This window comes from Nomascus leucogenys, chromosome 7b (genome assembly GCF_006542625.1).
Source record: "Nomascus leucogenys isolate Asia chromosome 7b, Asia_NLE_v1, whole genome shotgun sequence".
Lineage (NCBI taxonomy): Eukaryota > Metazoa > Chordata > Mammalia > Primates > Hylobatidae > Nomascus > Nomascus leucogenys.
This window is the reverse complement of record NC_044387.1, coordinates 70363477-70391464: the sequence shown is the minus strand read 5'-3', so window position 1 is coordinate 70391464 and position 27988 is coordinate 70363477. Positions and strand designations below refer to the sequence as shown.

General features: G+C 37.8%; 1 protein-coding gene across 2 annotated transcripts in view; it reads left to right on the top strand.

Moving 5' to 3' along the window:
* Positions 1-27988, top strand: part of IQCM (IQ motif containing M) — a 474519-nt gene that overhangs the window by 79248 nt on the left and 367283 nt on the right. For both annotated transcript variants that reach the window (XM_030816223.1, XM_030816224.1), the window contains 2 exons: positions 6918-7000; positions 9078-9342. In XM_030816223.1, the coding sequence (XP_030672083.1) occupies positions 6918-7000; positions 9078-9342 (348 nt within the window). The remainder of the gene's footprint in view (positions 1-6917; positions 7001-9077; positions 9343-27988) is intronic.

The following is a 27988-nucleotide window of genomic DNA, read 5'->3' as shown; positions in this document are numbered from 1 at the left end:
TAAAAATTATGTTATACAAATTAATTTCACCTTTTTTAGTATGTCTACTAGAAAAATTTAAATTACATATAAATTACATATTCAGTTTACACTGTATAATCTAGCTTTATTGAGGTATAATTCACAAATAAAAATTGAATATAAAGGTGTGCAATGTGCGTGTTAACATATATACACATTGTAAAATTATTACCTCTATCAAGCTAATTATAATATCTATTACTTCACATAGTTAGCTTTTTTTCTGATGTGATGAGACTATTTAAGATCTCTCTCAGCAACTTTCAGGTATACCATACATTATTATTAATTACACATTATATTTCTTTTAAAGTTAATCTAGACTTGGCAACAAATACAAGCAATCCTAACATGTACTGCTGCACATAGAGCTGAGGTTATTACTGTTCTGCTACTTCCTCTTGGCTCCTGTTACCCCTGACAGTATATGATACAGGCCAGCTGGCATCTGCCCAGGGCTGCCAATAGAGCTCTGTGATGATGACTTTAACTCTTTTTTTATTTGGATAACACAGAACATTTTTAAAGATGGGAAGGTCAGAAAGGGTGGAAGATCCAGGAAGTGGAGGAGGAATATTCTCTAGTTCCACTTTGCCTTAGGTCATGCCCACATGACCTTGATGCTATGAGCTTGGCATTTCCCTACATCTCCTTAGTAACCTGATCACAGTCTGAGAAATATTAACATAGAAAGATTTTTGGGCAGTATCCTGTAAAATATGTCTGAGGTATATATGAAACTAATTAGCATTTCTTGGTGCAAAGAAGGCAAGATACTTTGTTAAAGAAGACCAGAGAATAAGGGAGGGGGAAAGTGAGTCAGTAAGAGACAACGCAACAGAGTGCCTTTAATTTAGAACTGAAGAGTTGAGTCTTAATGCAGAATGTATTATGGGAAGAAATGTTGAATATGTGTTTTAGGAGATGATAACCAGATGCCACTTGAAATTTGGGTTTCATTTGGTTCTTTAACTCTTTTTAGGAAGAAATTAGAAATAATTTATGTTTTCTTCACTTACATGTAATGAAATTAATATAAATTATTGTATTGGAAGTTTTTGCCCAAAGAGCTTCTATTTACTTTCCAGCCCCATAACTCTTTACCCTAGAACTGATGGCCTTAATTCCAGCTTCTCTCCTCTTCAGCTTCTCCTCTCTACAGCTTCTCTCCACTTCTTGGCACTCTAATCCTTCTGTCCATCTGAACCTGTTTACAAGCAGGTTCTTTCCACAGATGCACTGTTATTCAGACCTTTATTTGTTTTTTGCTTAGCTGGTGTGTGTTTACTTTTCAGCAAAGAAATTCTGCAAAATAAAACTTAGGAAGAGCTCAAATATATAAAACAGATAAGATCTGAGCTTCTCTGATTGAAAGAAGGAAGCACCCCCAAGGCACATGAAATTAATGAAGCACATATTTAAAACCACTGCCTTAGCCTGGCTTCCATTCACTTATTTCTCTTGGGATATTTCTGTTTTCAATATTATTTTCAATAATACAATGTAAAGCTTTATCTTTTTAAAGGGAAATTCATACATTAGTGAGCTAGCGGTAGGGGGTGTTGGTGGTTTATATTGGCTTCTATCACAGTGCCTATCTTAACTGACTGTGAAGGCATTTATTTACACATTTTTTTTTCTAGCACTAGACTCTTAAGCACTTGGAAGACAGAAATAGCTACTCTTACTTATTTTAGCACATTTAGCATCAAAACAGCATCTAGCACTTAGTAGGTACTTAAAAAATGTGTGCTAAACTGAGTCCCATTGTGTCTGAGGTGGGGCTTTTGTTACACCTGTCAGGGATTTACTCTGATTACATACACAGGGTTGGCCTTAGCCATGTGGCCACACATCTTTGCTTAAGATTATCTTTCAACTAAAATTTTGTGAAGCCTCTCTGAAGAATGTAGCCTATTAATGGGAAGGATGGAAACCCTCTGAGTATGGCCAGTTGTTTTTATTATTGTTATGAAAAGCAAATGTTTTTAAGCCCCTGGGTCTTTTTGGATACAGAAAATCCTTACTCAATGATTCTAATTAAGAGATGGCTCATTCTCTGTCATAGTTTCCATAACTAGATTTTCTTTTTGTATCTTCACTTCAGAGGTTCACTGGAGCAACTATGTAGAACCTCTAAAGTAGTAGAGAAATCTGGTTTTATGAACCATCATCACAGTTGTGTTAAGCTGATGACATATGAAAAATGAGGTTTTTTAAAAAGATAAAATAAATGTGTGAAAATGTTTTAGGCTAGTGAAATATTTGGGATTAGAGCTACTCATATTTTTTTCCTATGGGAATGTTGGTATTTGCACTCATGTCTTAGATGAGTTTAATATGACCATTTCAACCTCTTCATGAACTTTATTGCAAAACATTTATTATTGCTTATAATGACTTACTATTGCTTTTGGGGACTTTAATAACATGAAGAATCCTATGTATGAAAATATTTTATTAACTGCAAACATATTAGTTAGTTTTGGATAAAAGAAATTTTAATAAGACAATTTACCCAAATTGCATTAGGAAGTTATCTTTGTGATTTTGAAGAAATGAGGATTGACTAAAAAAAAAATTATATAAACTCTGTTGGAGAAAAGTTTAGCCCAATGATAGTAATGCAATAATATAAAAAATAATAAAATTCCTCACATTTATTGAAAGCTTATATGTTAGGTGCTGTGCTGTTTTGTAACAATGTTTATCTTCAGACAAATCTCTGTGACATATATTATTATTATCCTCAGTTTACAAATAAGAAAAATAAGGCTTAAGACAATAAGGTTCATGAGCAAACTGGAATTCAAGCACAAAATAGTGTGACTCAGGAATAAGAGCTCTTAAAAATCATTCTATATACTATCAATATGTATTTTCAAATCAAGTTATAAGTATAGTTTTCATAATAAAGAAGGAACAGACCTTGGCAACTTCCTCAAACTAATAGATGAAGTGCACTTGAACGTGTAAAAGATGGAAGCTTATATTCTTACCCAATTATGGACAAAGAAAAGAGAAGCCTCAAAGATTATTGACTAGATGGAGCTTTAATAAAAATGTTGTTTGATTTCTTGTAATTTTTAGACTCATTTATGGAATAGATACATGTCCTTGGAAATTATAAAAATAAATGATGCTAGCATTGTCTTTTCTAAGGCATTGAGGTATGAGTTCTCTTGTGCTATCTTGTGAATTTCACTCTTTTGTTCAAGGGCTACTTTTTAGTGATGGTAGAAAATCAGAACAGCTGCGTCAGTGCCTCAAATGACAACAAGGGCTCAGGACTGCCAGCTAGAAGTCAATGTCCACATGCCTTCATTGGAGCCATTTCAGGATCTATGTGAAATTGCTGCTTTCTGACCATGGTTGCCTTTCTCTGCTCCTTTATGAACAGTCTCAGGCCTTGTTCTGCTCAATAATCTCATGGCCTGACTGTATGGGTGTGCTGTGACAATACCTTGATATGTCAAGATCTGCTTTCTGGCCCCAACAAGGCCATTAGCACCACCAGAGCGCATATAGTTTCTCCACGGTCCACAGGTGATGGGTGGCACTTGTGGACAGGGGAAATCAGGGACTAATCAACAAAGAGCCCAGCAAGGAAGAAAATGCTACTTTGGGAATTTAACGCCTCTGTCAAAAGCTAATTCTAGTTATAAAGGGGGAAATCAAAACAGCTGCATCAGCACATTAAATGACAACAAGGGCAGGAGTGCTGGCTTAAAATGCAAGTGTCAGGGAAACGTGCATATCTCACCAGCGTGACCAGCCAAGTTTCAGAGGAATTTCTAGTACTCATGAGGTGTACATGGCACTGGGAAAAGCAGTACATTTGTAGAAAAGAGCGGCAAGGAACTCAGGAGCACAGTGCCTATGCAGAGCCGCAGCACTGCTGTGTGACTTCAGCAGGCTGTCAGGTCTCTGCTTCTCAGAATTTGCCTATAAATGAAGACTAGAACATCTCTAAGATCTTGTCTGAAATGAAGACATGATGGTTTCCACAAAGCTACATTTTGAACAACAACAAAAAACCAGTAACTTAATATATTAATAAATTATATTGCTTGTCATGTGCACGACACATGACAATGTTGTAATTATAAGTGATTGTAATTAAAGTAATTGTAAGGGATATTTGATTAGTCAGACAAAGGGAATTAAAAGAGGAAAGGACTGTCATGAAAGAAGGAAAAAGAGGACAAGTTGTGAAGTCACACCTAGGAATAGCTCGCTGCCTTTCCTCCATGAAGTAAATGCTCTGGCTAGAGGCCTCCTCAAAGCAAAATTGGATTTTAGTTGAAATTTGATGAAACAGTTTTAATTCCAGAACTCTTGCCCTTTCCATGTGAGGACAGTGCTTCTTTTGGCTTTGAATTGGGAAATTAATGTGAACCAGGCTCCATTCCTCAAGACCTCATTACCCTAAGGTAACAGCTACCTGTGGCCTGTGAGTCTACGTGGTGAAAAGCAAGGAGATATTTTGTGCAAGAATAAAGAGAGAGTGTGGCCTTCAATAATTTATTATGAAATTTGCAAACATACAGCAAACTTGAAAGAATTTTGAATCAATGCCCATATACTTACTACCAAGTTCTTACCATTAATATTTTACTGTACTTGATTTGTCACATACCCATCCATCAATCAACATGCATATCATTAGTTAGAATTAATTGTTTATGGTTTTTCTTCTTTTGATGTGAAATGTACATACAACGAAATGCACAAATCTTAGGTGTACATTGAGTACACTAATGATAATATATGCCTGTATAATCCAAATTCCTATCAAAATACAGAACATTCCCATCACTCCAGAAATTTCCTTCATGTCTCTTCTCAGTTAATCCATCATACCTTCCCACAGAATAATAACTGTTTTGTTTTTTCCACCATAGATTAGTTTTACCTGTTCTAGAACTTTGTATAAGTGGAACCATATAGCATGTGCTTTTTTGTGTAAGTCTGCTTTAACTTGGCGTAATATTTTTGAAATTTATCCATAGTGTTGTACATGTCAGTACCTCTTTTTATTGCTAAGTAGTAGTTTATTGTACACATATAACCACAGTTTATCAACTCTTCTGTTACATATCTGGGCTGTTTTCAATTTAGAATTATTATGAGTAAAGCTACTGTAAACATTTTTGTACAAATCTTTTGTAAACATACATTTTCATTCTCTCTGGTAAATACCTAGGATTGGAATTGCTGGGTTGTAGGATGGGTGTATATTTAGCTTTATAAGAGATTGCCATACCTTTTCCAAACTGGTTATGCTATTTTACGTTTCCACCAGCAATACTTGAGGGTTCCAGTAGCTCTACAGCCTCATCAACATTTGGTGTTATCAGTCTTTTTAATTTTAGCCATTTTGGTGAGTGTGGTGGTATCTCATTATAATTTTGATTTACATGAAGATTGAGTTTTTAATTGCTTAAAATTTGAGTGGGTGAAGAGTAGACAAAACCTTCATAGTAAGAGTACTAATGGAGGTAGAGTTATAAAAACAGAAAGCCCACTGGCCAGACTTTGAATAGGTAATATATTTAAATTTTGCTGAGTTCGAGTTAAGAGGAGGAAGCCAAGAAACACTTACAAGTGTCAGGATCCACTAATACAATTCCATTTTTAGTATTTGTGCTGCTGAAGCAAGCACACAATCAGCTAATAATAAAGAAAATATATAAAGAGGAAAACTTAGACAAGGCTAAATGAGAATGATGTAGTCTACATGCTGTAGAATTGTATACATAGCCCTGGTTAAAAGAAATTAAGAAACTTAGGCTGGATGCTTTCCGTCACACCTGTAATCCCAGCACTTTGGGAGGCCAAGGCAGGTAGATTGCTTGAGCCCTGGAGTTCGAGACCAGCCTGGGCAGCATGGTGAAACCCCATCTCTACAATAAGTACAAAAATTAGCTGGATGTGGTGGTGCACACACTGAGCCTGTAATCCCAGATACTCAGAAGGCTGAGGTGGGAGGATTGCTTGAGCCTGGAAAGCAGAGGTTGGACTGAGCCATAATTGTGCAACTGTACTCCAGACTGGGCAACAGAGGGAGACTCTGTCTCACAAAAAAAAAAAAAAAAAAAAAAGGCCGGGCATGGTGGCTCACGCTTGTAATCCCAGCACTTTGGGAGGCCGAGGCGGGCGGATCACGAGGTCAGGAGATCGAGACCACGGTGAAACCTCATCTCTACTAAAAATACAAAAAAACTAGCCAGGCGTGGTGGTGGGTGCCTGTAGTCCCAGCTACTCGGAGAGGCTGAGGCAGGAGAATGGCGTGAACCTGGGAGCCGGAGCTTGCAGTGAGCCGAGATTGTGCCACTGCACTCCAGCCTGGGTGACAGAGCGAGACTCCGTCTCAAAAAAAAAAAAAAAAAAAAAAAAAAAAAGAGAAGTCAAAAGAAATTAAGAAACTTAGAAAAATCCATAGGCATGTGTTTTTTAATTTCAGTGCTGCTTCTATTTAATAAATTTATTGAGGTATTTTACAGTTATAATTTTATCAACAAGTTGGAAGGTAAATACTCTTGAGGAAATGTACAGCTTCATACATTAGTCATCAAGTATGGAAAACACAGATAGACTTGTTAATAACTTTTGTGCCCAAAACATGTTGTTATATCTTCCATATAGTAACATTTAAAGGACTTTCAGAACTGAAGGATGTTTCTGTTTTGTATATTTTCTTTGCTTTCTCTGGACTGAAGTAACTTAGGATAACCTATCTTATCACCTGACCATTACGAACTTATATTTCTTCTGAAAAGCAAAATATTATGTTAAGAGATCATTATATTCTTTTGCTTCCTTTTATAATGTCAACTTATAAAATTTACTTTCACATGAACTGCTTAAAAAATGTTTCTCTGTTTCTGTATTAGGTCCTACATTAGAGATCATCAAGCAAGACTTTTATCAAGAAGCAAAAACTCTCATTGCCCAACATTATGAGAAAATAAATGATGTTAGTCCTTTGCATTTATCTAATGTTACATTTAAAAATTTTTGCATACTACAAGGATTATTCCAAAGGATTGCATAAACCCTAATATAGGATAGAATAAATAGAAAAGAGAATAGAATTGAAGAGAAAAATGAAATGCTCACTAGCCATAAAAATTGATTTCAAATGACATTTTAAAATAAGTTTTTTTTTTTTTTTTTTTTTTTTTTTTTTTTTTGAGATGGAGTCTTGCTGTTGCCCAGGCTGGAGTGCAGTGGCGCCATCTCGGCTCACTGCAAGCTCCGCCTCCTGGGTTCACGCCATGCTCATGCCTCAGCCTCCCGCGTAGCTGGGACTACAGGCGCCCACCACCTCGCCTGGCTAATTTTTTGTATTTTTAGTAGAGACAGGGTAAAATAAGATTTTTTAGTTATATGAATTTTAATTATACAAATGTGTTTAATTTGTACATTTAATACAATTTAAAATTTTTTTGAAGAATTTTAACATAAATAATTGGATTTATCATCTCAAGTAAATATCCCTTTAAATGCTGTTTAGTCAAAGCTAAACTAGAAAATAAATTGTGAGATGAGTCTCTTCTATGCCCTTAGCACGATTAGCTTAGCATGATACATTATATTCCATGTATCTTTTTGCATTAAGATTGTCCATTTGCTGGTCTTGAGGGCATAGACTATCTTTTGAATGCTGTATTTCTAGCAATAATGATTGTGCCTGGCTCAATAAATATTTGCTGAATGGCATATATTTGGAAAGTGAGAAGAAGGAGTGAAAGGGAAAGGGATAACAAAGAGACAGAGGAGGGTCTGCCCAGGGTGACATTTTGGAGGAGAGCATCTATAGAGGAGGCAGCAAATTTGGGGAAGGGGCAACTATTGTGACCGTTGGGCCTTTGGGAAGACAGGTGAGGCGAGGGTACCTTCGGATGGTTTACTGTGTGTCAAATGATCCTAGTCCCCTGCTGAATACTTAAAAATTTTTTTAAACAAAATTTTAAGTAAGCTTTTAAATATTTTTCAATATTTCTTGCAGTTGGGGAGGAGGATTCTAATTTTTACTTATGTTTCTTTTGAATGGTCCTCTATGCCAAGACTGGCCATACATAGTTTTAATCATGTAATCAACATTGTACACATTGGTTAACTAATTTTTCCTCTAACCAATTTAAAATGATTTTCAATTATATTAATTTCACTGGTGGGAACATGGGATGAATGTTTCACGGTCTTCAGAGTTAGACAGATGTGCTTTAGAAACTTGACCTGTTTTAAAATTTTTATCTAATAATAACAGCCCAGTGTTCCATCTTTGGTTGCCTGGCAAAATGTAATACTAGCACACTAAAACCTCCTTATTGACCTTTTGAGTCAGCAACAATTTGAATTTTTCTAAACCTTTTTTGGGTGTGTGTGTGTTGTTGGGGGAGTAGGGAAGAACTATAGCTCTATCTGTGTGTAGAACAGTTATGCTATTTGGATAATTGCCTGTCAGAGACCTGGAGCTGTATTATTTCTCTGTTGTTCAAGGTGGTCAAAATAAAGAAGAAATTATGATTAAAAGGATATGAAATGTATGTCCTATTACCAATATGCTCTTTTTGAGAGCTTACCTCCATATATGTTCAGTTATTTCTGGTTCAGCAAAGGAAGAGATTTGGGAGATGTTGGCATTTTATGGACATCTGAAAGTTCTTCAAAGATGGTTGAAAATAATTTAATTCCTATATGTCTATTTGAAAAACTATTTTACAGTGGACTTGCAACCTGTAATTAAAAAGATCACTTTGGGGAGAAAGTTGCTATTTTAAAATTTACATTTCTTCTGAAGGGGAATATAATCCTTATGCTTGTGAAGGGCTTTTAGAGAGTGACATAGAATAACATCTGATTTAGCTGGTTACTGTCATTTGTAATTTACATTAGAGTAAATGTCTTATATAGTAAGGTACTTTGTAAAATGTATGTAGTAGAGATGGAATTTTGTGAACTTATTAATAAAATTTATTATATAACTTTATTAAATAATGCATACTAAAATTAAATTTTGCCAAAATCTATTTTTGTTTTATTCATAGAATAAAGTTCAAGGTACTTCTATAAATGTTTTTAGAAAGAAACACCAAAAACCGAAATCTGGCAAATATATACCTTTGGAGATTGACAAAAAGGAAACACGTGATGTGGTGCAAGAACATCGGGCAGCACTCAGAAGGATTTGCTTTCCCAAGGAGCTTTCCAAAAGTGAACATCTTCAGGAACCCCCACAACGAATCTCCTTCAAGGAACCACACATTTTTAGTAGAAGAGAAAGATGCAGGCCCATAGATCTAATTACAAAAGGTAAGTTTTTGGTGGAGTGGAGAAATTCATCAAACCCACGGGCAAAACTATTTGCTTCTTATGTGCCTGTAATGGAATTTTCTTGTTGAAATAATTCCCTGAACTTTAAATCTTAACAATGAAAGGTAGGGAGGCCTGATTATTAGAGCTGCTAATCTCTGGGCACCAGCAGAAATTGAGATGAACACATTCTAAAGGGAAAGAGAAATTTAGAGGAACAAAACTTGTTAGCCGTGTCTTACAGAAGTGATCTTCTTCCTAGTGAAAATCCTCAAAGACTGTTTATTTCACAGATGCTAAAGCAGCCATGGATGATAGCCCTGAATTATGTTTTTGAGCAGGATCGACAGGATAGGCAACTTACTCGTGAGTGTGTTTCCTCAAAACACTAAAAAGATTTTTGGAAGCTATAGAGTTTTCCCTTAAAAGAAATTGTAAAGGTTTATCCTTTATCAGTAACATGGTAGGTGTAAATTAGAGATCGCTTTAAGCAAAGTAATATTGTTTTCCTGAAACTAATGGCTTGAATATATGACCACTTATAATACATTTCTAGTATAGCTTTCACAGCCTCATCTTATTTTTTTCCTCTTACGTTATTTATAAAGATGTTTATTTATTCATACACTTATTTGTATTTTTCCTATTCAACAAAGAATGACTGCTCTGTGCCAGGCACTAAGTTAAGAGCTGGAGAAACAGCAATTAAAAGGCTCAGAGAGTAATGGTGAGGATAAACACAGGGTAATTTCTTACTATACAGTGTAACAGTTGCTATAAGAGGGTAAGTGTGAAGCATTATGTAAACACTGAGGAGTAACCAACCAAAGGCCAGAAGAGATTTCTCCTGAAAATTTATCAGAAGAGATCTCTTTAGAACTGGGTTTTCAGGAGAAGTAGGATGGAAACAGGAGATGCCTTTCTGAGCCGCAGGAACAAAATGTGTTAAAGCTCTGAAGGATGTAAGAACATAATATATTTTGGGAAGGGAGAGATGTGGTAGGAAATAAATTTTGGAAGATGGGTGGGCTAGAGTTTGAAGGGAATATAATAGTAGACCTAGAATTTAAACTTATGTTTAATGGAAAGACATGATGATTTCAAAGCTGTATGTGGGGGAAGAGGTGAGGTATAATCAGATCTTTCTGTTAGAAAAATAAAACTGGCAGCAGAGACTGTAGAGAGAGTGATGACAGAGAGCTAAGTGAGAAGGCTGGCCAGGTGAGAGATGACAGGGCCTAAATTAGGGCAGTAGGGAAGCATACAGTGTGGAGGAGGGCTGTTCCATCAGCATTTCTCAAAGCATGCTCTTCAGAATGTTAGTCCTGAGTGATTCAGTGACCTGACAAAGGGGTCTTTGGTTAGAAACATTTAAAAAAAATACATGTTATATTCCTTATTGGAGATTCATATTGATTATTAATATATTGAAAGGCCTAGGAAATACTGCAGAAAAGAAATCTGTTTACTGTTTTTAACCTTGCTACCCCCAGTTCATTTGACCAAAGAACCCCCATTTTTTTTCACATTATACCAGTTAATGTCCTTGAGACTAGTGTTCTTTTTAATACATTTTGATAAATTCAGAATTAGTGGATTATTTTAGGATGAATTAACTGGTTTTTGAAAAATCAACTGATTATGTAATGAAAATGAAGATGATAAAGATATCGAGGTTTCTAGACTGAGAAACTGGACAAAAATCCTTAGGATGGGATAGAAATTTAGATGGTATCTCAGTCTTTTCTTGCTGCTATAACAAAATGCCTGAATAATTTATAAACAGACTAAATTTATTACTCATAATTATGGAGGTGGGAAATCCCAGATCAAGGTACTAACTAGCAGGTGGTTTTGTGAGGGTCCAGTCTCTGCTTCCAAGATGGCACCTTGAATGCTCTGTCCTCTGGATGGGACAAAAGCTGTGTCCTCACATGTTGGAAGGGATGGAAGGGAAAAGGGCTAGCAGCTCTCTGAAACCTCTCTTATTAGGGCATTAATTTCATTTATGAGGGTGAAGCCCTCATAACTTAATCACTTCCTCAAAGGTCCTATCTCTTAATACTATCACATTGGATATTAGATTCCAACATGAATATTGGAGACATGTAAACATTTGAACCATAATAAGGCGAGAAGCAGATTTTGGACAAGTGGGGAAAGGGGTGGGGGAAAATGATTAATTCGGTTTTAGACCTGTTAAGTAGACACACATGTGGAGATAGCCATTAGGAAGTTGGAAAAGGAGACCTAGCATTTGAGAAGTAGGTGAAGATTGAAGATAGATGTGAGGGGTCACTACCGTACTGAAATTGTGGGGCTCATGCATTTCTTCACCTAACGTTTGTTTAATATGTGAGGTATGAGAGACAAAAGATATGCTGCTTCCCTTCAAGAAATTCAAATTTGATGTATATAGTTTTTGCGGTGGCAATGAAGGACAATAAATAGACAATTATAGTATGACTCATACTGTAATAAAAAGTAACTCTACTGCTTTAAAATAAATAGGAAGATATCTGATTCAGATTTAGGTGTCAGGAATAGATTCTCAGGAAATTTAAAGTCTTTGGTAAATTTTGAAGGATAAATAAGTGTTAACTCAAAAAAGAAAGAAAATTCTGTCTAGCTAGAGGGCCTAGCATCTACCTGACAGTGGATATCTGAGAAAGTGATTATGATGTTTTTGACAGAATTAAAATGATTTTACATGACTGGAACATGAGGATTGGGGACTGATTACAGATAACAGAGTAGATACTGAACAACATTGAATTTTAACCTAAAAGCTATGAGAACCATTTAAATGTTTTAAAGAGAAGTTGCAGTGATAATATTTGCATTTTAGCATGTTTACTGGCTGTAGAGATGGGGTGTGATGGATTTTAGACGCATAGAGACCGATAAGGAGATAGTAATTCACACGAGGAAAGACAACTTAAATGAAGGTAGTAACACCAAGGATAGTGTTGGGAGAGATTTTACAGATATTAGAAAGGTAGAGTTATTTAAACTTGGTCAACAATAAAGTAAAGCATAAGGCACAGGGAAGAGCTGTGGTACTGGGTTAGTGGTTTACACTAAGTGGCAGCATGAAGCCAGGTATAGCAAATTAGAAGGTTGGAGATGCATCTTATATAATGGTAAAAACTGCCACCAGCAATAAGTTGGAATCTAGACCATGTACCTACTGAGCTTTGTGGCTGTAGGTAAAGAAGTTGGGAAATGCGTTATTAAGATATACTGCTGGTTTCTGGCTTGCTTTGGGAAGTTATTATAAACATGAGATGAACTGAGAAAAGTCCTAGCTAGTTTCCAATCAGAAATGAATGGGCATAGAGAGATACTAGGTACTTGGGGTCTTGGTTTTGAGCAAATATCTACTAACACTTAACATTGCAGCAAAAAGCATATTAAAAGTACATCTTTTACTGCACAGCCCATTATCTCAGATACCCTCATGGCAGTCATTATTGAGAGACTAATCCAAGGGGTAAGGGAAACAAAGATGCAAAGGAGATTTTAGAACCACATATTAAAAAAATGACTTTGCATCCTGGCCAGCATGGTGAAACCCCGTCTCTACTAAAAATATAAAAATTAGCTGGGCGTGGTGGCACGCTCCTGCAATCCCAGCTATTTGGGAGGCTGAGGCAGGAGAATCGCTTGAACCTGGGAAGCGGAGGTTGCAGTGAGCTGAGATTGTGCCACTGCACTCCAGCCTGGCAACAGAGTGAGACTCCATTTCAAAAAAGGTTAAAAAAAAAAAGACTTTGAATGTGGTTATTGTCAGGCAGAATTAACTGGAAGCAAATATATTAAAAAGCGTAACAGATTTTTTTAGAGAATTTCATTCCCAAAGAAACCATGAACCTTGATGTAATTGAATGTTCAAAAGTAAGATAACCTAGATTTATCAGGAAGTGGGTGACACAAGCCATAAAACCTCCAAGGAGGGTAATAGCAAGATGTGTCTAAGGAGCAAGTAAAAGGCTTCTCAGAGAGTAGATCAAGAGGCCATTGAAAAAATGAAGAGAGCCCTTCCCAGGACAAAATCATTGTCTATTCAAGGAACTTCCCGACCTCCAGGTTAGGGGGCCTTCTCAGTGACTTTCCAATAGAATTCTTTTCCAATAGATGTTAATCTTTGGACTGGTGACTATTATGTTTACTTTCTTCCCTTTCACTAATGGAGTTTTTACTGAGGTTATCCTATACCTGCTCTATTACTGTATGTTATATGCTTTGGGGAAGATGGAGATATCTTCTGTACTTGGGTCTCATATTACTGGACCATAAGGAGCCAGATCTGAACTTACTGGATAAAACTACACAGCAGCTGGAGGTCCTGCTCTCTGAGCTGGATGCAGTGCCTGGGGGGAGCTTTGGGTTGTTATCTTTGGGGAGAGGAAAGGTGTATTCTGTAAAGGAACAAGAAGGATTGAATATTTAGTGTCCTAAAGAACAGACTGTAGCAGAGACGGGATAGATGCTCATCAAACTTGTATCTTTTTCTTACTTGGTACTTGGAAAATAGATGGGGCTGTGTGACAGATTTGTCTCAGTGGATTATAGCTGGAAGTAATGCACATAAAATGCACATAAGTGATGCCCATAAAAGTGTTATGTGTTCTCCTCCCAATGTGACTCCCCACATTTTCAAGTAGGAGGACTTCTTTACAATATTCTTAAAATAATTAAACAGTGGTAATAGTACTTTTAATATCTGTTGATTAAAAAACTTAGTTCAGATATTCAGTAAATATACAAAGCTCAGTGCAGAGAATACAAAGGAGAAAAAATGGACATAAATTGTGTCCTGGTGGAACCTGTGGTCTAGCTAGGGAAACAGATATCAATTAACAATCACATATATACAGATTGAGAGTACATCACAAATAAATTGGATGTGGACTGTGTGTCAGCAAGACTTCCCAGAGGAAATGATATTTGAGCTAAGATATAAAAGATACATAGGAATTACCCAGAGTGGGAAGTTTGAGGCAATTGCAAAACTATTTGCAATGACCCAAGGTGTGGGGCACATGGAAGAACTTTCAAATAAGTGAAAAAAGAGTTAATGTGGTTGCAGTTCTGAGAATGAGCTGGAGAGGAGTGAACTGAGACTGTATAAGAACAGAAACTTTTAGTCAGTGCTGTGCTAGCACATGTTTAAGAACTGGATCTGGTGAGGGGAGGGAGGAAGGCCTGGTTCGTAGTTTTTACTGATTTCCATGGTGTAAATACTCTTAACATAGCCAATTTCAAACTACCAATAGTGGTACCACTGATTACAGGAGTTGGGAAGAGATGTATACAGTCAGTTCTCCTGAGCAGGTCTGAGCTTGCTGCGGCACACCACTGCATGCAGGCCATGTCAAGCACTTCTCATTCATCACCTGAAATCCTCTTGGGCTCATCTCTTATTCCAGGCACTGCAGCCACTGCTAGGGTGACTGGTCCTTGTTCCATACTTCCTGGACTCCTTCCTGGCTTGAGACATTCATAGGACCAGCTTTAGCTGACACATAAACAACCAGGAAGGGGGGATGAGAGCCAGTGGATAAATGTTTCCTCCCTTCTGTGCCTGGGCAGAAGGGTCTCAATAACCTTTTATAAAGCTTCTCAGAAGGTTTCGGACAGTTAAGCAACCAGTATCTTATAATGATGGTCAACTCAGAAAAAAATTTCACATTAGTTTTCCCTTCTTGCTTGTTTTATTTTCTCCTCCTTCATTTCTAATATCACTTTAAAAATACTGTCATAAAATATTTTGATGGCAGAATTGTCAGTACTTACTGAAAGATCAGGTATGGAGTGTAAGGGAAAGACAGCATGAAGGATGACTCTTAGGCTTTAGTCCTGATGAACTGGAAGATGAGAATTGCTACTTTCTGAGATGGATAATAGAGAGAGATGCATTTTAAGTGGGCAGAAACCAAGAATTGGGATATGGATATATTAAGTTTGAGGAGGCTATTAGACATACAAATCAAAATGTCAAATAGGTAGTCCATTATAAGTAAGTGCAGACTCATGGAAAAGGTTGGAGTCATTAATTTATAGATAATATTGTTCAGTAGACATGCCACATGAGCCACATATAATAAAAAATTTTCTGGTGGCCACGTTAAACAGTAAAACAGGTAAAATTAATTTCAATAATATATTTGGGGCTAGGCGCAGTGACTCACACCTGTAATCCCAGTACTTTGGGAGGCCGAGGCGGACAGATCACTTGAGGGCAGGAGATCAGCCTGGCTAACATGGTGAAATGCCATCTCTACTGAAAAATACAAAAATTAGCTAGGCTTGATGGCAGGCACCTGTAATCCCAGCTACCTGGGAGGCGGAGGCTGCAGTGAGCCAAGATTGCGCCACTGCACTCTAGCTGAGAGACAGAGGAAAAAAAAAAGAAATATATATATGTGTGTGTGTGTGTAAAAATTATTGAGATATTATATATTTTTCATATTAAATCTTTAAAATCCAGTGTATATTTTACTTACAGTGACTCTTAAATTGGACTAGCCACATTTCAAGTGCTCATAGCTACATATGGTAATTGGCTACCATATTGGACAACACAGGTATAGATATTATTTACAGTCATAAACTTAGATAAGATCATTGAGGAAGTAAATGTAGGTAGAAAAAAAATCCAATAACTGAGCCCTGAGAATTTCTAACACTTAGAGGGCAAGAAAAGGAGTTTCCAGCAAAGGAAGTAGAAAATGAACGGGAGCCAAATCAGGGGAGTGGGAAATATATTAGTCATATTTCAATTAAGGAGTAATGCATTAGAAAGGAGCAAGGGCAGCTTATCTGTCATCCCAAGAGAAAGGCAGGGGCATGAGTGCAGATGCAGGTGGATTGATAGAGCAGGTGGTGATATTACTTCAATTTTTTTTTTCAGTGAAGTTAGAAGTGAGTTCCTCACTTGAGGGTAGGGTGGGACCGAAGGTATTGGGGTTTTGAGGAGCAAGGAGAAGGGTGAAATAATCATAATTTGGAAAAATGTGAAAGTAAAAATATAGTTTGCTATGAAAAAATGAAATTCCTTTTATCTTTTTTTTTTTCTTTCCTTCTTTTTTTTTTTTTAGAGGGAAGAGAAATGATTGGGAAGTGTCACTGAGCATCAGGGAAGAAACTGCCTTTGCCTAAAGCCCTAGGGTATGTGAAGGGTAGAAGAAAGGAATAGCTATTCCTTGACAGAGCTGCTGAAAAAGCTGTCTCCTTAGGAGAATAGGATTATTAGAACAAGAAGATAGGGGGAACATTTACAGAAGATAGCAAGAATATTAATTTACCTGATAGAAGGTCTTGGTTTCTTAAGGCAAATGAAGAGTTTGGGAGCTGGTTTGAGGAAGGATGAAAGATGGCAGGTCTATGGAGATTGAGGTCAGCAGTAAGAAGAGTGAGAAGACTAGTTCCGAGGGTCACTTAGAGTATGTGAGTAATCCTTTCTAATGATAGTCTCTTTTGGGGGATTTTTCTCTTTAGCACTTTGTAATCATGAGGCCAAAGTGTTGGGAGTGGACAATATAAGAGGGAAGTGAAGATTTTATCAGGAGCACAAGGAGGACAGAAATCCTCCTGAAAATCTCATTATAGACTCTGCTTGAGGTCAGAGACATGCTACTAGGAACCTTTGCATGTGCCTTACTAGACAGCTCTGAAATGCTGATCTTTGAGTTTATATTTGAATTAAAATTGCAATTCATTCTTCAAAGTTCTTATCTCAAAAGGCATGTATTAGCTGTGTACTTTGGATCTATTTTTAAAGCATATTCCTAATATTCACTTCAGGGTGAATGGAAGCATGATCTAAGATATCAGTGGCATTAATTCCAGAACTTGATTAAAGTCTGTGAGATTAGAAAGAAAAGTGTGTACTGCGTGTGTAGAGTATGTAGTTTCTGCTCAGACAGCCCAGACAAACTCAGTTGCATTATCTTCCATAAACTGAATATCTTATGTGAGAATAGGCCAAACATTCCTTGAATTTGATCGAAGGATATCAACTTAAAAATACCCTGTAACAATTATAGTATCAAATATCCTTTGTAAATATCTTCTTTGTCCTTGCCTGTAAATACATGCCCATAGTTTTGATACAACAAAGTCAGGAAAAATATGAAATTATCTTCTCTTTCTGTGTATAGATATTCTACAGTACTGCTTAACCAGTTTGTATTGTCATTCTGCCGATAATTTATTAATCTTAATTATTAAAAATTATTAAATTTTAAATTATTAGATTACTAAAGTGATTGACTATTAGAAATTAGAAATCTCATGTAAAATCAGTATTTTTGTAATATATATAAAAAATTAATGTTAGTTAGCATATAATACAGTATTGTCTTGTTCATGTAGTACCATATAATATATAATTTGCATTCTCTTAGGAATTAAAAATATTTACGTCTATTTTGAGTTATTTAAATTTGAAAACAGGCTCTAATTAAGCTCAAAAGATTTCATTACATCCATGTCATGCACATATATTTAGGGTTGATATGGAGTTGTTCCTTACCCAGTCTGGAAGAAGGTAAAAATATGTATGAGTGTGTGAGTTGTGAGAGTGTGAGTGTGTATGTGTGTGTTTGTGACTGTGTGTATGTGTTTATGGATGTGGGAAAGTCTCTACATATGTATATAAGTGTACGTATATGTGTGTCAGAGAGAGAAAGAGAGAGTGTTTATGTGTTCCTTGGTCTCCAAAACACAAATCTTTTCCTTTATGTATAAAATGAGAGCATAATAAATTGTAATAATGCTTTAAAATGACTACATAGCTAGAAGGCACTGGAGAAATCTATCAGAAAAAAATGACTTTGTGCTGTGATTCTTTCTTTGCCTACAGTGGTGACAACTTACCCAATAGTTTTTTGATCAACAATGTTTATGAAACCTAATTTATATTTTAATGATTTCAGGTATATGATCATTCCTTGGTATCTGTGGGGAATTGGTTCTATGAACTCTGCAGATTCCAAAATTGGCAGATGCTCAAGTCCCTTATTTAAAATGCTGTAGTACAGAAATATAGGCATTTGAGACTACTATGAACACCTCTATGCACACAAACTAGAAAATCCATAGGAAATAGATAAATGCTTGGAAACATACAATTCTCCTAGCTTGAATCAGGAAGAAATAGAAATCCTGAACAGACCAGTAATAAGCAATGAAATTTAATCAGTAATTAAAAAAAAATCTCCCAGGAAGAAGAAAAAAAAAAGCCCAGGCCCAGATCCGTAGACAAATTCTACCAGACATCCAAAGTAGAATTGGTATCAATCCTACTGAAACTATTCCAAAATATCAGAAAGGAGGAAATCCTCCCTAACTCATTCTATGAAGCCAGTTTCACCCTGGTACCAAAGCCAGGAAAGGAAATAACAACAACAACAAAACTACAGACTGATATGCCTGATGAACATAGATGCAAAAATCCTCAACAAAACACTAGCAAACTGAATCCAACAGCACATCAGAAAGATAATTCACCATGATCAAGAGGGTTTCATCCCAGGGGTACAGGGATGGTTCAATATGTGCAAGTCAATAAATGTGATTCACCACATAAACAGATTTAAAAACAAAAACCATATGATTGTCTCAATAGATGCTGAAAAAGCATTTGAAAAAATGCAGCATCCCTTTACAATAAAAACCCTCAACAAACTAAGAATATAAAGAATATACCTCAAAATAATAAAAGCCATATATGATAAACCCACAGCCAATAACATGCTGAACAAGGAAAGGTTGAAAACATTTCTCCTAAGTACTAGAACAAGAGAGGAGTACCCGCTTACACTACTTCTATTCAACATAATACTGGAGGTCCTGGGCAGAGCAATCAGGCAAGAGAAAGAAATAAGACGCATCCAAATTAGAAAAGAGGAAGTAAAACTATCTCTGTTTGCTGATGATACGATCTTATATGTAGAAAACCCTAAAGACTCCTCCAAAAGACTCCTAGATTTGAGCAATGAATTCTGTTTAGTCTCAGTTTACTAAAACAATATACACAAATCAGTAGCACTGCTATACACCAACAATGACCAACCTGAGAATCAAATAAAGAACTCAGTCCCTTTCACAATAGCTATAAGAAAAGATACCTAGCAATATACTTAACCAAGGAGGTGAAAGATCTCTACAAGAACTATGAAACACTGATGAAAGAAATCATAAAAGACAGAAATAAATAGAAAAACATCTCATGCTCATGGATTGAAAGAAACAATGTCATGGAAATGACCATACTGCTCAAAACAATCGACAGATTCAGTGCAATTCTAATAAAATTACTAGTGTCTTTTTTTCCACAGAATTAGAAAAAACAGTCCTAAAATTCATATGGAACCAAATAAGAGCTCAAATAGCCAAAGCAATCCTAAGCAAAAAGAAAAATTCTGGAGATATCACATTACCCGATTTCAAATAATACTGCAAAGCTATAGTAACAAAAACAGCATGGTACTGATGTAAAAGTAGACACACAGGTCAATAGAACAGAATAGAGGACCCAGAAACAAAGCCAAATACTTTATAACCAACTGATCTTTGACAAAGCAAATGAAAGCATACACTGGAGAAAGACACCCTATTCAATAAATGGTGCTAGGAAAATTGGATACCCACATGTAGAGGAATGAAACTGGATCCCTATCTCTTGCCATATGCAAAAATTAAGATAGATTAAAGACTTAAATATGAGACCAAAACCATGAAATTCTAGAAGAAAACCTAGGAAAAATTTTTCTGGACATTGGCCTAGGCAAATACTTTATGAGTAAGTTCTCAAAAGGAAACTCAACAAAAACAAAAATAAATTAATGGGACCCAATTAAACTAAACATCTGCTGCCTGAAAAGGAAATATGTAGGTACCGGGAATTTGCCAATAGCATTAGGTTTACATACCTTTTGGAGGGTTTAGGAAAGGGACAAACATAAACAATTTATTAAAGTAATTAAATCTTTTATTGAATGGCACATGCATTTCCTCCTAGCAGTATTAGGCCCTTTAGGACATTAGAAGTCTATGCCATGAAATACCTTCTGTCTCAGTAATTTATATGCAGCCAAGGGACCCATAATTATTTTTGCCATACTCTGTGTGAGTTGGTCATCCTCACCCATTAACATTTGTATTACTTTAACCTTTTTCAGGCTCAATTCTTATTCTTAAATGCTAATTAGTAAATCAAGCAAAGTTAACTTTAAACATTTGAGGCTGAACTTATTAAGATTTTAGTTTTCTTTCTGGGATAATAGTGTGCTGAAATTGATGTATATTTATATAAAAGAAGTTAAAATAGTGGAATTATATTTTACTAATTTTGAAATGGGTTTCTCAGCTATAAAGGGAAAAACAAAGTGTGTTTCTTCTATTCTCTGCTAACCACAACACAGAATACTTCTGTGTCCTCTGGTCACCAAAACGTATGGGAATTTCTCCTCACACACCAAGCAGTTCTCCAGTGGACACCAGCTGGGTGTCCTCCAATTCAATTCAAATCTGACACTATCTGGAGGAAGCATCAGATCCTATAGGTTGAGGGCTTAGTCCTCAAACTGCCCGTCATTTCAGATGCTATTCTCAAGTATGAGCATCTAGAATTTTTCAACAACTGGCTATAAATTGGGGTTTCCACAACTCCCAACTCAGTTTGATGAATTTTCTCAGCTCACAGAATGCAGGGAAACACCTTACCTAAGTTTACCAATTTGTTGATAAAGGATATAATAAAAGATGTAAATGAACAGCCAGATGAAGAGATACATAGAGTGAGGTCTGGATGGGTCCTGAGCTCAGGAGCTGTTGCTGTAAAGTTGGGATGTGCCATCCTCCTGGCACATAGTGTGCTTGTCAACCTGGAAGCTCTCCGAACTCCCACAGTTCAGGGATTTTTGTGGAGGCTTCATCACATAGGCATGATTGATTATTAACTCAATTTCTAGCTCTTCTCTCTTTTCCAAAGAACCTAAAGGATTTTCTGATGAATTGGTTATTTGGATGTGAGAGGAGGATTACTCCAAGCTTTTGCCTTTATGTACTGTGGATGGGGTTGTCATTTACCAAACTGGGGAAGTCTTTGTGAAGAACAGGTTTGATGGGTATGAACTATTGTTCAGCTTTAGACATAACAATAGTGATCGCAGCAGCAGCCCATCTGGAGCGGCTGCTGCAAAGATGCCAGCTGCAGCCGGGGAGGCTTGGCTGGGGCAACGTGCTCCATGGACCTGCAGGGAACCAAAAACAGGTGTGAGCCCCACCCCCTTCCGCGTTGGAGGATCTTGGCTTCTTTGGTGCAGCTGCAGCTGCCTAGCTGCAACAGCGGACCTGGACATCCCTGCTCACTTGGGGGCCTGGGAGGCTCCACCTGCCCCCACAGGCTCAGAAATGCCTGTTCCTGCTGCCTGGCCTCTCCCAACTCCCAGTCCTCACTCCAATTTTGGAGCAAAGTTGTGGCCAAGCCCTGGCACTGTCACAACCCAGTCAGGTGTGCACATGCTCAGGGCTGTGCTGACGTGCCAGCCCTCTGCCGTCTTGGCCTCCTCCGAACTTCGGGCGCCAACAAGCGTGGGACGGAGGCCAAGGGGGTTGCTGAAGGCAGCTCGGTGTGGGACTGGAGGTACCCCTTGGCATGAACAGCTTGAGTGCTGTGGGTGCTGAAGATGGCAGGTTGATGGCAGCAGGAGGCAGACAGGCTCCTGGGCAGAAAGGGGCAGATCCCAGTGAAGCCTCACCTTCGAGCTGGGGATGGCCTGAAGCCTGGGGCTGGGCTGCCAGTTCTGTGGACTAGAGTGAGAACCTATGGTGCTTTTTCTGGGTCCGCCCATGGCCCACCCATAGACCCATCAGTAAGCACTTTCTCCCCGGGGCTCAGCCAGACTTGGACAGAGGACGGGAAGACCTATCTGCAGATAAGAGCCACCCACTACTGGTCTCATCTCCCCTGAGGGCTGCAGAGACATTGATGTTGGGATGACCTGCCTGTGGAGAGGAATCTGTGGAGCTGAGAGCTGAGCAAATGTCTGGCCAACCTGCCTGCAGAAAGAAGCTACCCACTTCGGGTCTCCTGAGAGCTGTACTGTTGCTCAATAAAGCACCTCTTCACCTCACCCTCCAGTTGTCCACATACCTCATTCTTCCTGGACATGGGACAAGAACTCCGGACCCACCAAATGGCAGGACTGAAAGAGCTGTAACACAAACAGGGCTGAAACACGCCCCTTGCTCACCATGTTGCAGGCCATGAGAAGGAGAGAAGAGCTGCAGTCCTTCAGGGAGCCCAGACGTAGGAGCCCCCCAAGCCAGGACTGTGACACTCCCTCTGGGGCTCTGCGATTCCTGGCATCTCCAAGATTCCAGGGGTTACTATGTTCCCTGGTGCCAGCAGTGGAAGCTGCCTGCAGTATGCCTGGTATAGCTGCAGCCTTGCAGGAGTTGGTGCTGGGAGCTGGCCACCCCTCCACAGCCAGCATTACTGACTGTATGCAGTGGCCGAACCCTGCGCTCGCTCGTTCATGCACCCCTTGCCACTCCATGCCTGGCTCGCCCTTGGCAGGCGTGGGATCTGGGCCAGTAATGTGAGCTGAGCATAGCCTGTCAGGCCAAGCAGGCGAACTGAGCCTAGCAGGCCCCAGCAAAACTCAGGCAAAGGCTCCACCAGCCACAGAGGTTTCTGGCTGGTGAAGTGATGCCCCAAGGATCCCATGACAGTAGTCTCTCCTTATCCATGGTTTTGTTTTCTGTGGTTTCACTTTCTGAACTTTTAGTTATGTGAAGTTAACTGTGGTCTGAAAGTATTAAATGGGAAATTCCAGAAATAAACAATTCATAAATTTTAAATTATACATCCTTCTGAGTAGGGAGATGAAATCTTGCCCCATACCAATTCATCCCACCCAGGATAAGAATCCTCCCTGTCTCCAGCATATCCACACTATATATGTGTCCCATCCATTTAATCACCTAGTAGCTGTCTTGGTTATCAGCTTGGTTGTTGCCATATTGCAGTACTTGTATTCAAGTAACCCTTGCCTTATTTAATAATGGTCCCCAAATGCAAGAGTAGGGATGCTGGCATATTATTATAATTATTCCATTTTATTATTGTTGTTAATCTTTTACTGTGCTTAATGTGTAAATAAATTTTATCATAGGTATGTATGTATGTATAGGAAAAAACATGGTACATATAGGATTTGGTACGATCCACAGTTTCAGGCATCCACTAGGGGTCTTCAATGTATCTACCCTCAGATAAGGGAGTACTACTATATAAAGTCTGAAATGTTTGTTAGATATCTAGATGGAGATATTGAATAGAGAGTTGGATATCTGGATTTGGAGTTCATGGGAAAGGACCAGTATCAGTTATCAACCTGGGATACCTCAGTTTATAGATGGTAGTTAATGCCATGAGGCTATGATATAATCATGGGAGGGAGTTAGAGAAGTCTGAGTAGTAAGCTGTGGAGTATTTAGATTTCAGGGAAATGAGGAGAAACTAACAAAGAGACTGAGAAGGAGCAGCAAGTGAGGAAGAAAAAACAAGAATGGGAGACTGAGATGTGCAGGATACTGAGTGAAGATTGTCTTCCCAGGATCAGAGAGTGTTGGATCTACTGTGTTAGATTGTGCTTACAGATCAAGGAAGACAAAGACTTAAAATTGACATTGGGGTTAGCACTGTGGAGGTCAACGATGACCTTGACACCTACTATTTTAGTAGCATGATCAATTCAAAAGAGAATTGGGGAAGAGAAATTAGATAAATATGGATAACTATTGCAAATAGTTATGAAGAACACAGAAATTAGGTGACTATTGGGGGAGGTGAGATCAAGAGAGAGCACTTCTTTTTTCCCCTTATTTAAGGTGGGAGAAATGTCAATATATTTTTATACTGATAGAAACAATTAGGAAGAGAGGGAAAATCACCAGTGAAGGAAGAAAGAGGAAGAATTGCTGGAACAGTATCTATAAGAAGGTGAGAGTGGATGAGAGCTGTTGTAATATAAGTACAGGGGTTGGCCTTAGATGGGAATGTAAAATATTTTCACCCGTAGTAATGAGAGGGCACATGGAGTATATGGGAACAGATACTCTCAGGACGCAGGCTTTAGAAGGTCTCTTCTGATTGCTTCTGGTTTCTCAATGAAATAGGAAGCAAAAAAAGCAGCTGAAAGTAAGGGCAGGGGGAAGTGTTAGAGGTTTAAAGAGAGAAAATATGAAATACAGACCGGAGAGTGAATGGACTGAGAAATGGAGGATGATTACTGGATAACAGTAATGTCCACTTGGGTTAGTGTTAATGTCATATGAGACCAGTCATGGTTTTGTTTTCTCCCATCACATTAATTATGCAGAGTACAAACACCACAGGGTAGATAGAAAGACTTAGATTTAACTAGGGCTTTGTGTTTTCTCAAATAAGATGACAAAATAAGAGGGAGGCAACAAAATCAGCCTGTGAGAGGAGTGTTCATAAGGATTGACCTTGGAATTTAAGCTGCCTAAGGTGTGAAGGTGGCAAGGGAGGGTAAAAAGGTGGTAGTATCAATGAATGACAGGGCCTGGTAGGGGGTCCAACATTGTTGGTGATAGGGAATAACCCGAAGAAAGGAGAAAGTGGTGATTGGAAAGTGGGATGCTTCAAAATGAGCTCATCAAGTAGCAGTGATGTTTCAAGTAGCCTCTATATTTTAATATTTTGTTTTAGTAGGACTTCAGCAGAAAATCCTATTATCATCTAGATCGTTAATCATCTAATATTAGTTATTTTGCTAGTGAACATTACTATTAGCAAGCCTTGGCTAGCCAGGATCTTTATAAACTTTTTGACATTTTCTCCTGATAAGGCCCCTTATTTGTATCCTGACCTAGGCAGTTAATTTGTACCAGAACATATGCGGGCAAGTTATTTTTCAGGCCAAATATTTTAAAAATAAGAAATGTTCTTTATAGTCCTCTACTCCAGGGATATGGATTTCTTGGAAAGTAGCCTCATGAGACATGAACAATCTTCCAAAATGACTGGGGGCAGTATTCAATATTCTTATTACTATTTTGGAGAGGTATTAAGTACTCCTGAAAAACACCTTCCATCAGATTGGTTTGCCTATGTACTAATCTGTACTCTATGCTAGAAAGTAAGCCTTTAGAAGGCAGAGACCTTACCAGTCTTGTTTGTATTTCCATCCTCAGTGGCTAAATAGAAAAACAGTAGGCTTCTTGAGAATTTTAAATATATTCTATAAATGCTTGTTGCATAATGAAATGAAGTGAATATATGAGCGTAAGTGTAAATTGCTAGCCAGGTTTAAGCAAGCCAGGTGGTTTTTCAAACTGATCTATATACCACGGAGGGAGTACTTCTGTTATGCTGATCCCTGAGTTATACCAGAAGACTGTGTGTATGTGTGTTGTGTGTGTGTGTGTGTATGTGTGTGAACATTGACAGTATGACAGTATCTGCACAGGATAAAGAGATCAATCCTAATCACTGTCCGGTGCAAAACAGCTGTTGCCTGAGCAAGTCAGTGCCCAAGGTAGTTATTAATTTCTCTGGCCTGCATGAATGCTTCCAAAATGATTCTGTCACAGCATGTGTGTTCTGGCATTCCCTCTGAACCCTGGGAATCCTGGAGCCAAGGATCTATTAGTGCCTAAAGTGTGGAATGTGAGACATTGATCATCCCTTCTGTAAGCTGGCACTGCTCTGAAGCAGCCTAAGAACCAGGAGAACAAGCCTGCTGCCAAATCCTTCTGGTTTTGGTCCCATTGCAGTTAATGAATCAAAACATTATTTTAGAGACACTTTATTTTTTAAACTATTCCAGAAGCCCAGTGAGTACTCTGAATATACTTAGTGATGATGGATCAAAAAAGCATTTTATATGCTTACTGTAGAGGCATTCACAAAGACTTATAACATGCTATCATCACATTTAACAGGTGCTCATAAGTACCACCAATGTGACTGAGTTGATGGTAGTTTCTGCCAAAGTTCCTGGTGTCCAACTATACTCAACTGCTAAGTATGGCCTTTAAGTAGCTCTCAAAAATAGACTGGAATAGCTGGTTGTAGCTCTGTAAGCAAACGACCTTTGCTTTTTTATTTTATGAAAGTTCAAAAATGTGCTTATATCTCTGCAAACCGGTTTTTGGTTTTAAAAACCCAAAAATGCTTCCACTGCTTTATTGAAAGCCAATTTATAGAGAATAGGACAGAGCAGCTAAAAAATGTTGGCCTGTATTGAGTATCTCCTACTTATCAGTCAGTATATTAAGCCATGCATTATCAAAATCTTGCAAGATTTGCATATTATTAGTTGGATTTTACAGACAGGAAAACTCAGGCTCAGAGACGTGCTGTAACTGTCACCAATAGTAAATGGCAGAACCAGGATTTGAATCTGAATTTAGTCTTTCTGAATCTAAAGCTTTCACCATTTAATTCATACAGTGTGCTACATCCTCTTTCTTGAGTAATTGGGGTATGTGGAGGAATGAGGGTCTCTCAAGTGCCTTGGGAGTATGGAAGTGAATCTTAGTCTTTTTCCAAATTATTGTATAACCTTGAGCAAGTTGCTTTCCTTCTTAGCATCTCAGTATGCCTTATAAAACTGATCTAGTCTTAGCTGCTTGGAAAAACTATTTTATTTTCATAAAGAACTATAAGCTTTCAGAAGAAAGGTGGCATTTAAAGTGCCCAACATTATTCTTAGATAATAAACTATCCTATTGTCAGTTATATCCTATAGCAATTGAGTACTTTCCTGCTTCTTCCAAAGATGTCCCTAAGTGTCTGTGTCATTTTCAGTAGGTCCTCACAGAGGTGTCCTATGGATGAAGACAAAAAATGCCAGAGAGTGGTTATGGCTAGGTAATTCAGCTCTGATTTCTTGTATGGGTCAGTAGTGAAATATTGCTACTCCCTCCACTTTCCTGTCTGACCCCTGATGAATTTCAGAAACTTCACTAGAAAAGAAATGGCATCTGAGAGGTATATTGTGCTATAGATTGGAGAGCTCAAGAAATCCCAGGAAACAAATATAGTTTTGCTAGTAAAAATAAATAAAGAGCTAGTGTTATACCGATATTTTAAAGGTTAGAATATTAGCTTTGGGATGAGCTTTGTCAGTCATTTTTTATTGAGAAAATAGTGACTGTTCCTACGTCTACCTGGAGAGTCTTTCTAACAATACCACATTTATTAATGGGAGCACAGATGGTTTTCTTGAATGGGAGGAGCAGCAAGAATATCGGCATGGATTACCTGTTTTATAAAGAAGGTGAGAGCATGATTACTTTGCTGGGCCAACAACGATGAATTGTCCAAAATGGCCATAAAGTTTGTTTTGGAGCTCCTAGACAGTTTCTTAGATAAAATTGTTCTGTGAATAGTTAGAAGTGAATAGACACTATACATTTAGAATTCTAGGACCCAATGCCGGGGCTTGGGTTTACAGCTTGCAAGGCATTTCTTTGCCTGGCTTTTAAGTGAAGCCTGATTTTAATTTGTACACAGTGCTTTCGCCTTATTTAAGAAAGAAGATAATAACTAGAACCCTAATTTGCTCACAGCTGCCTCTTACAACTGATTTTATTTACT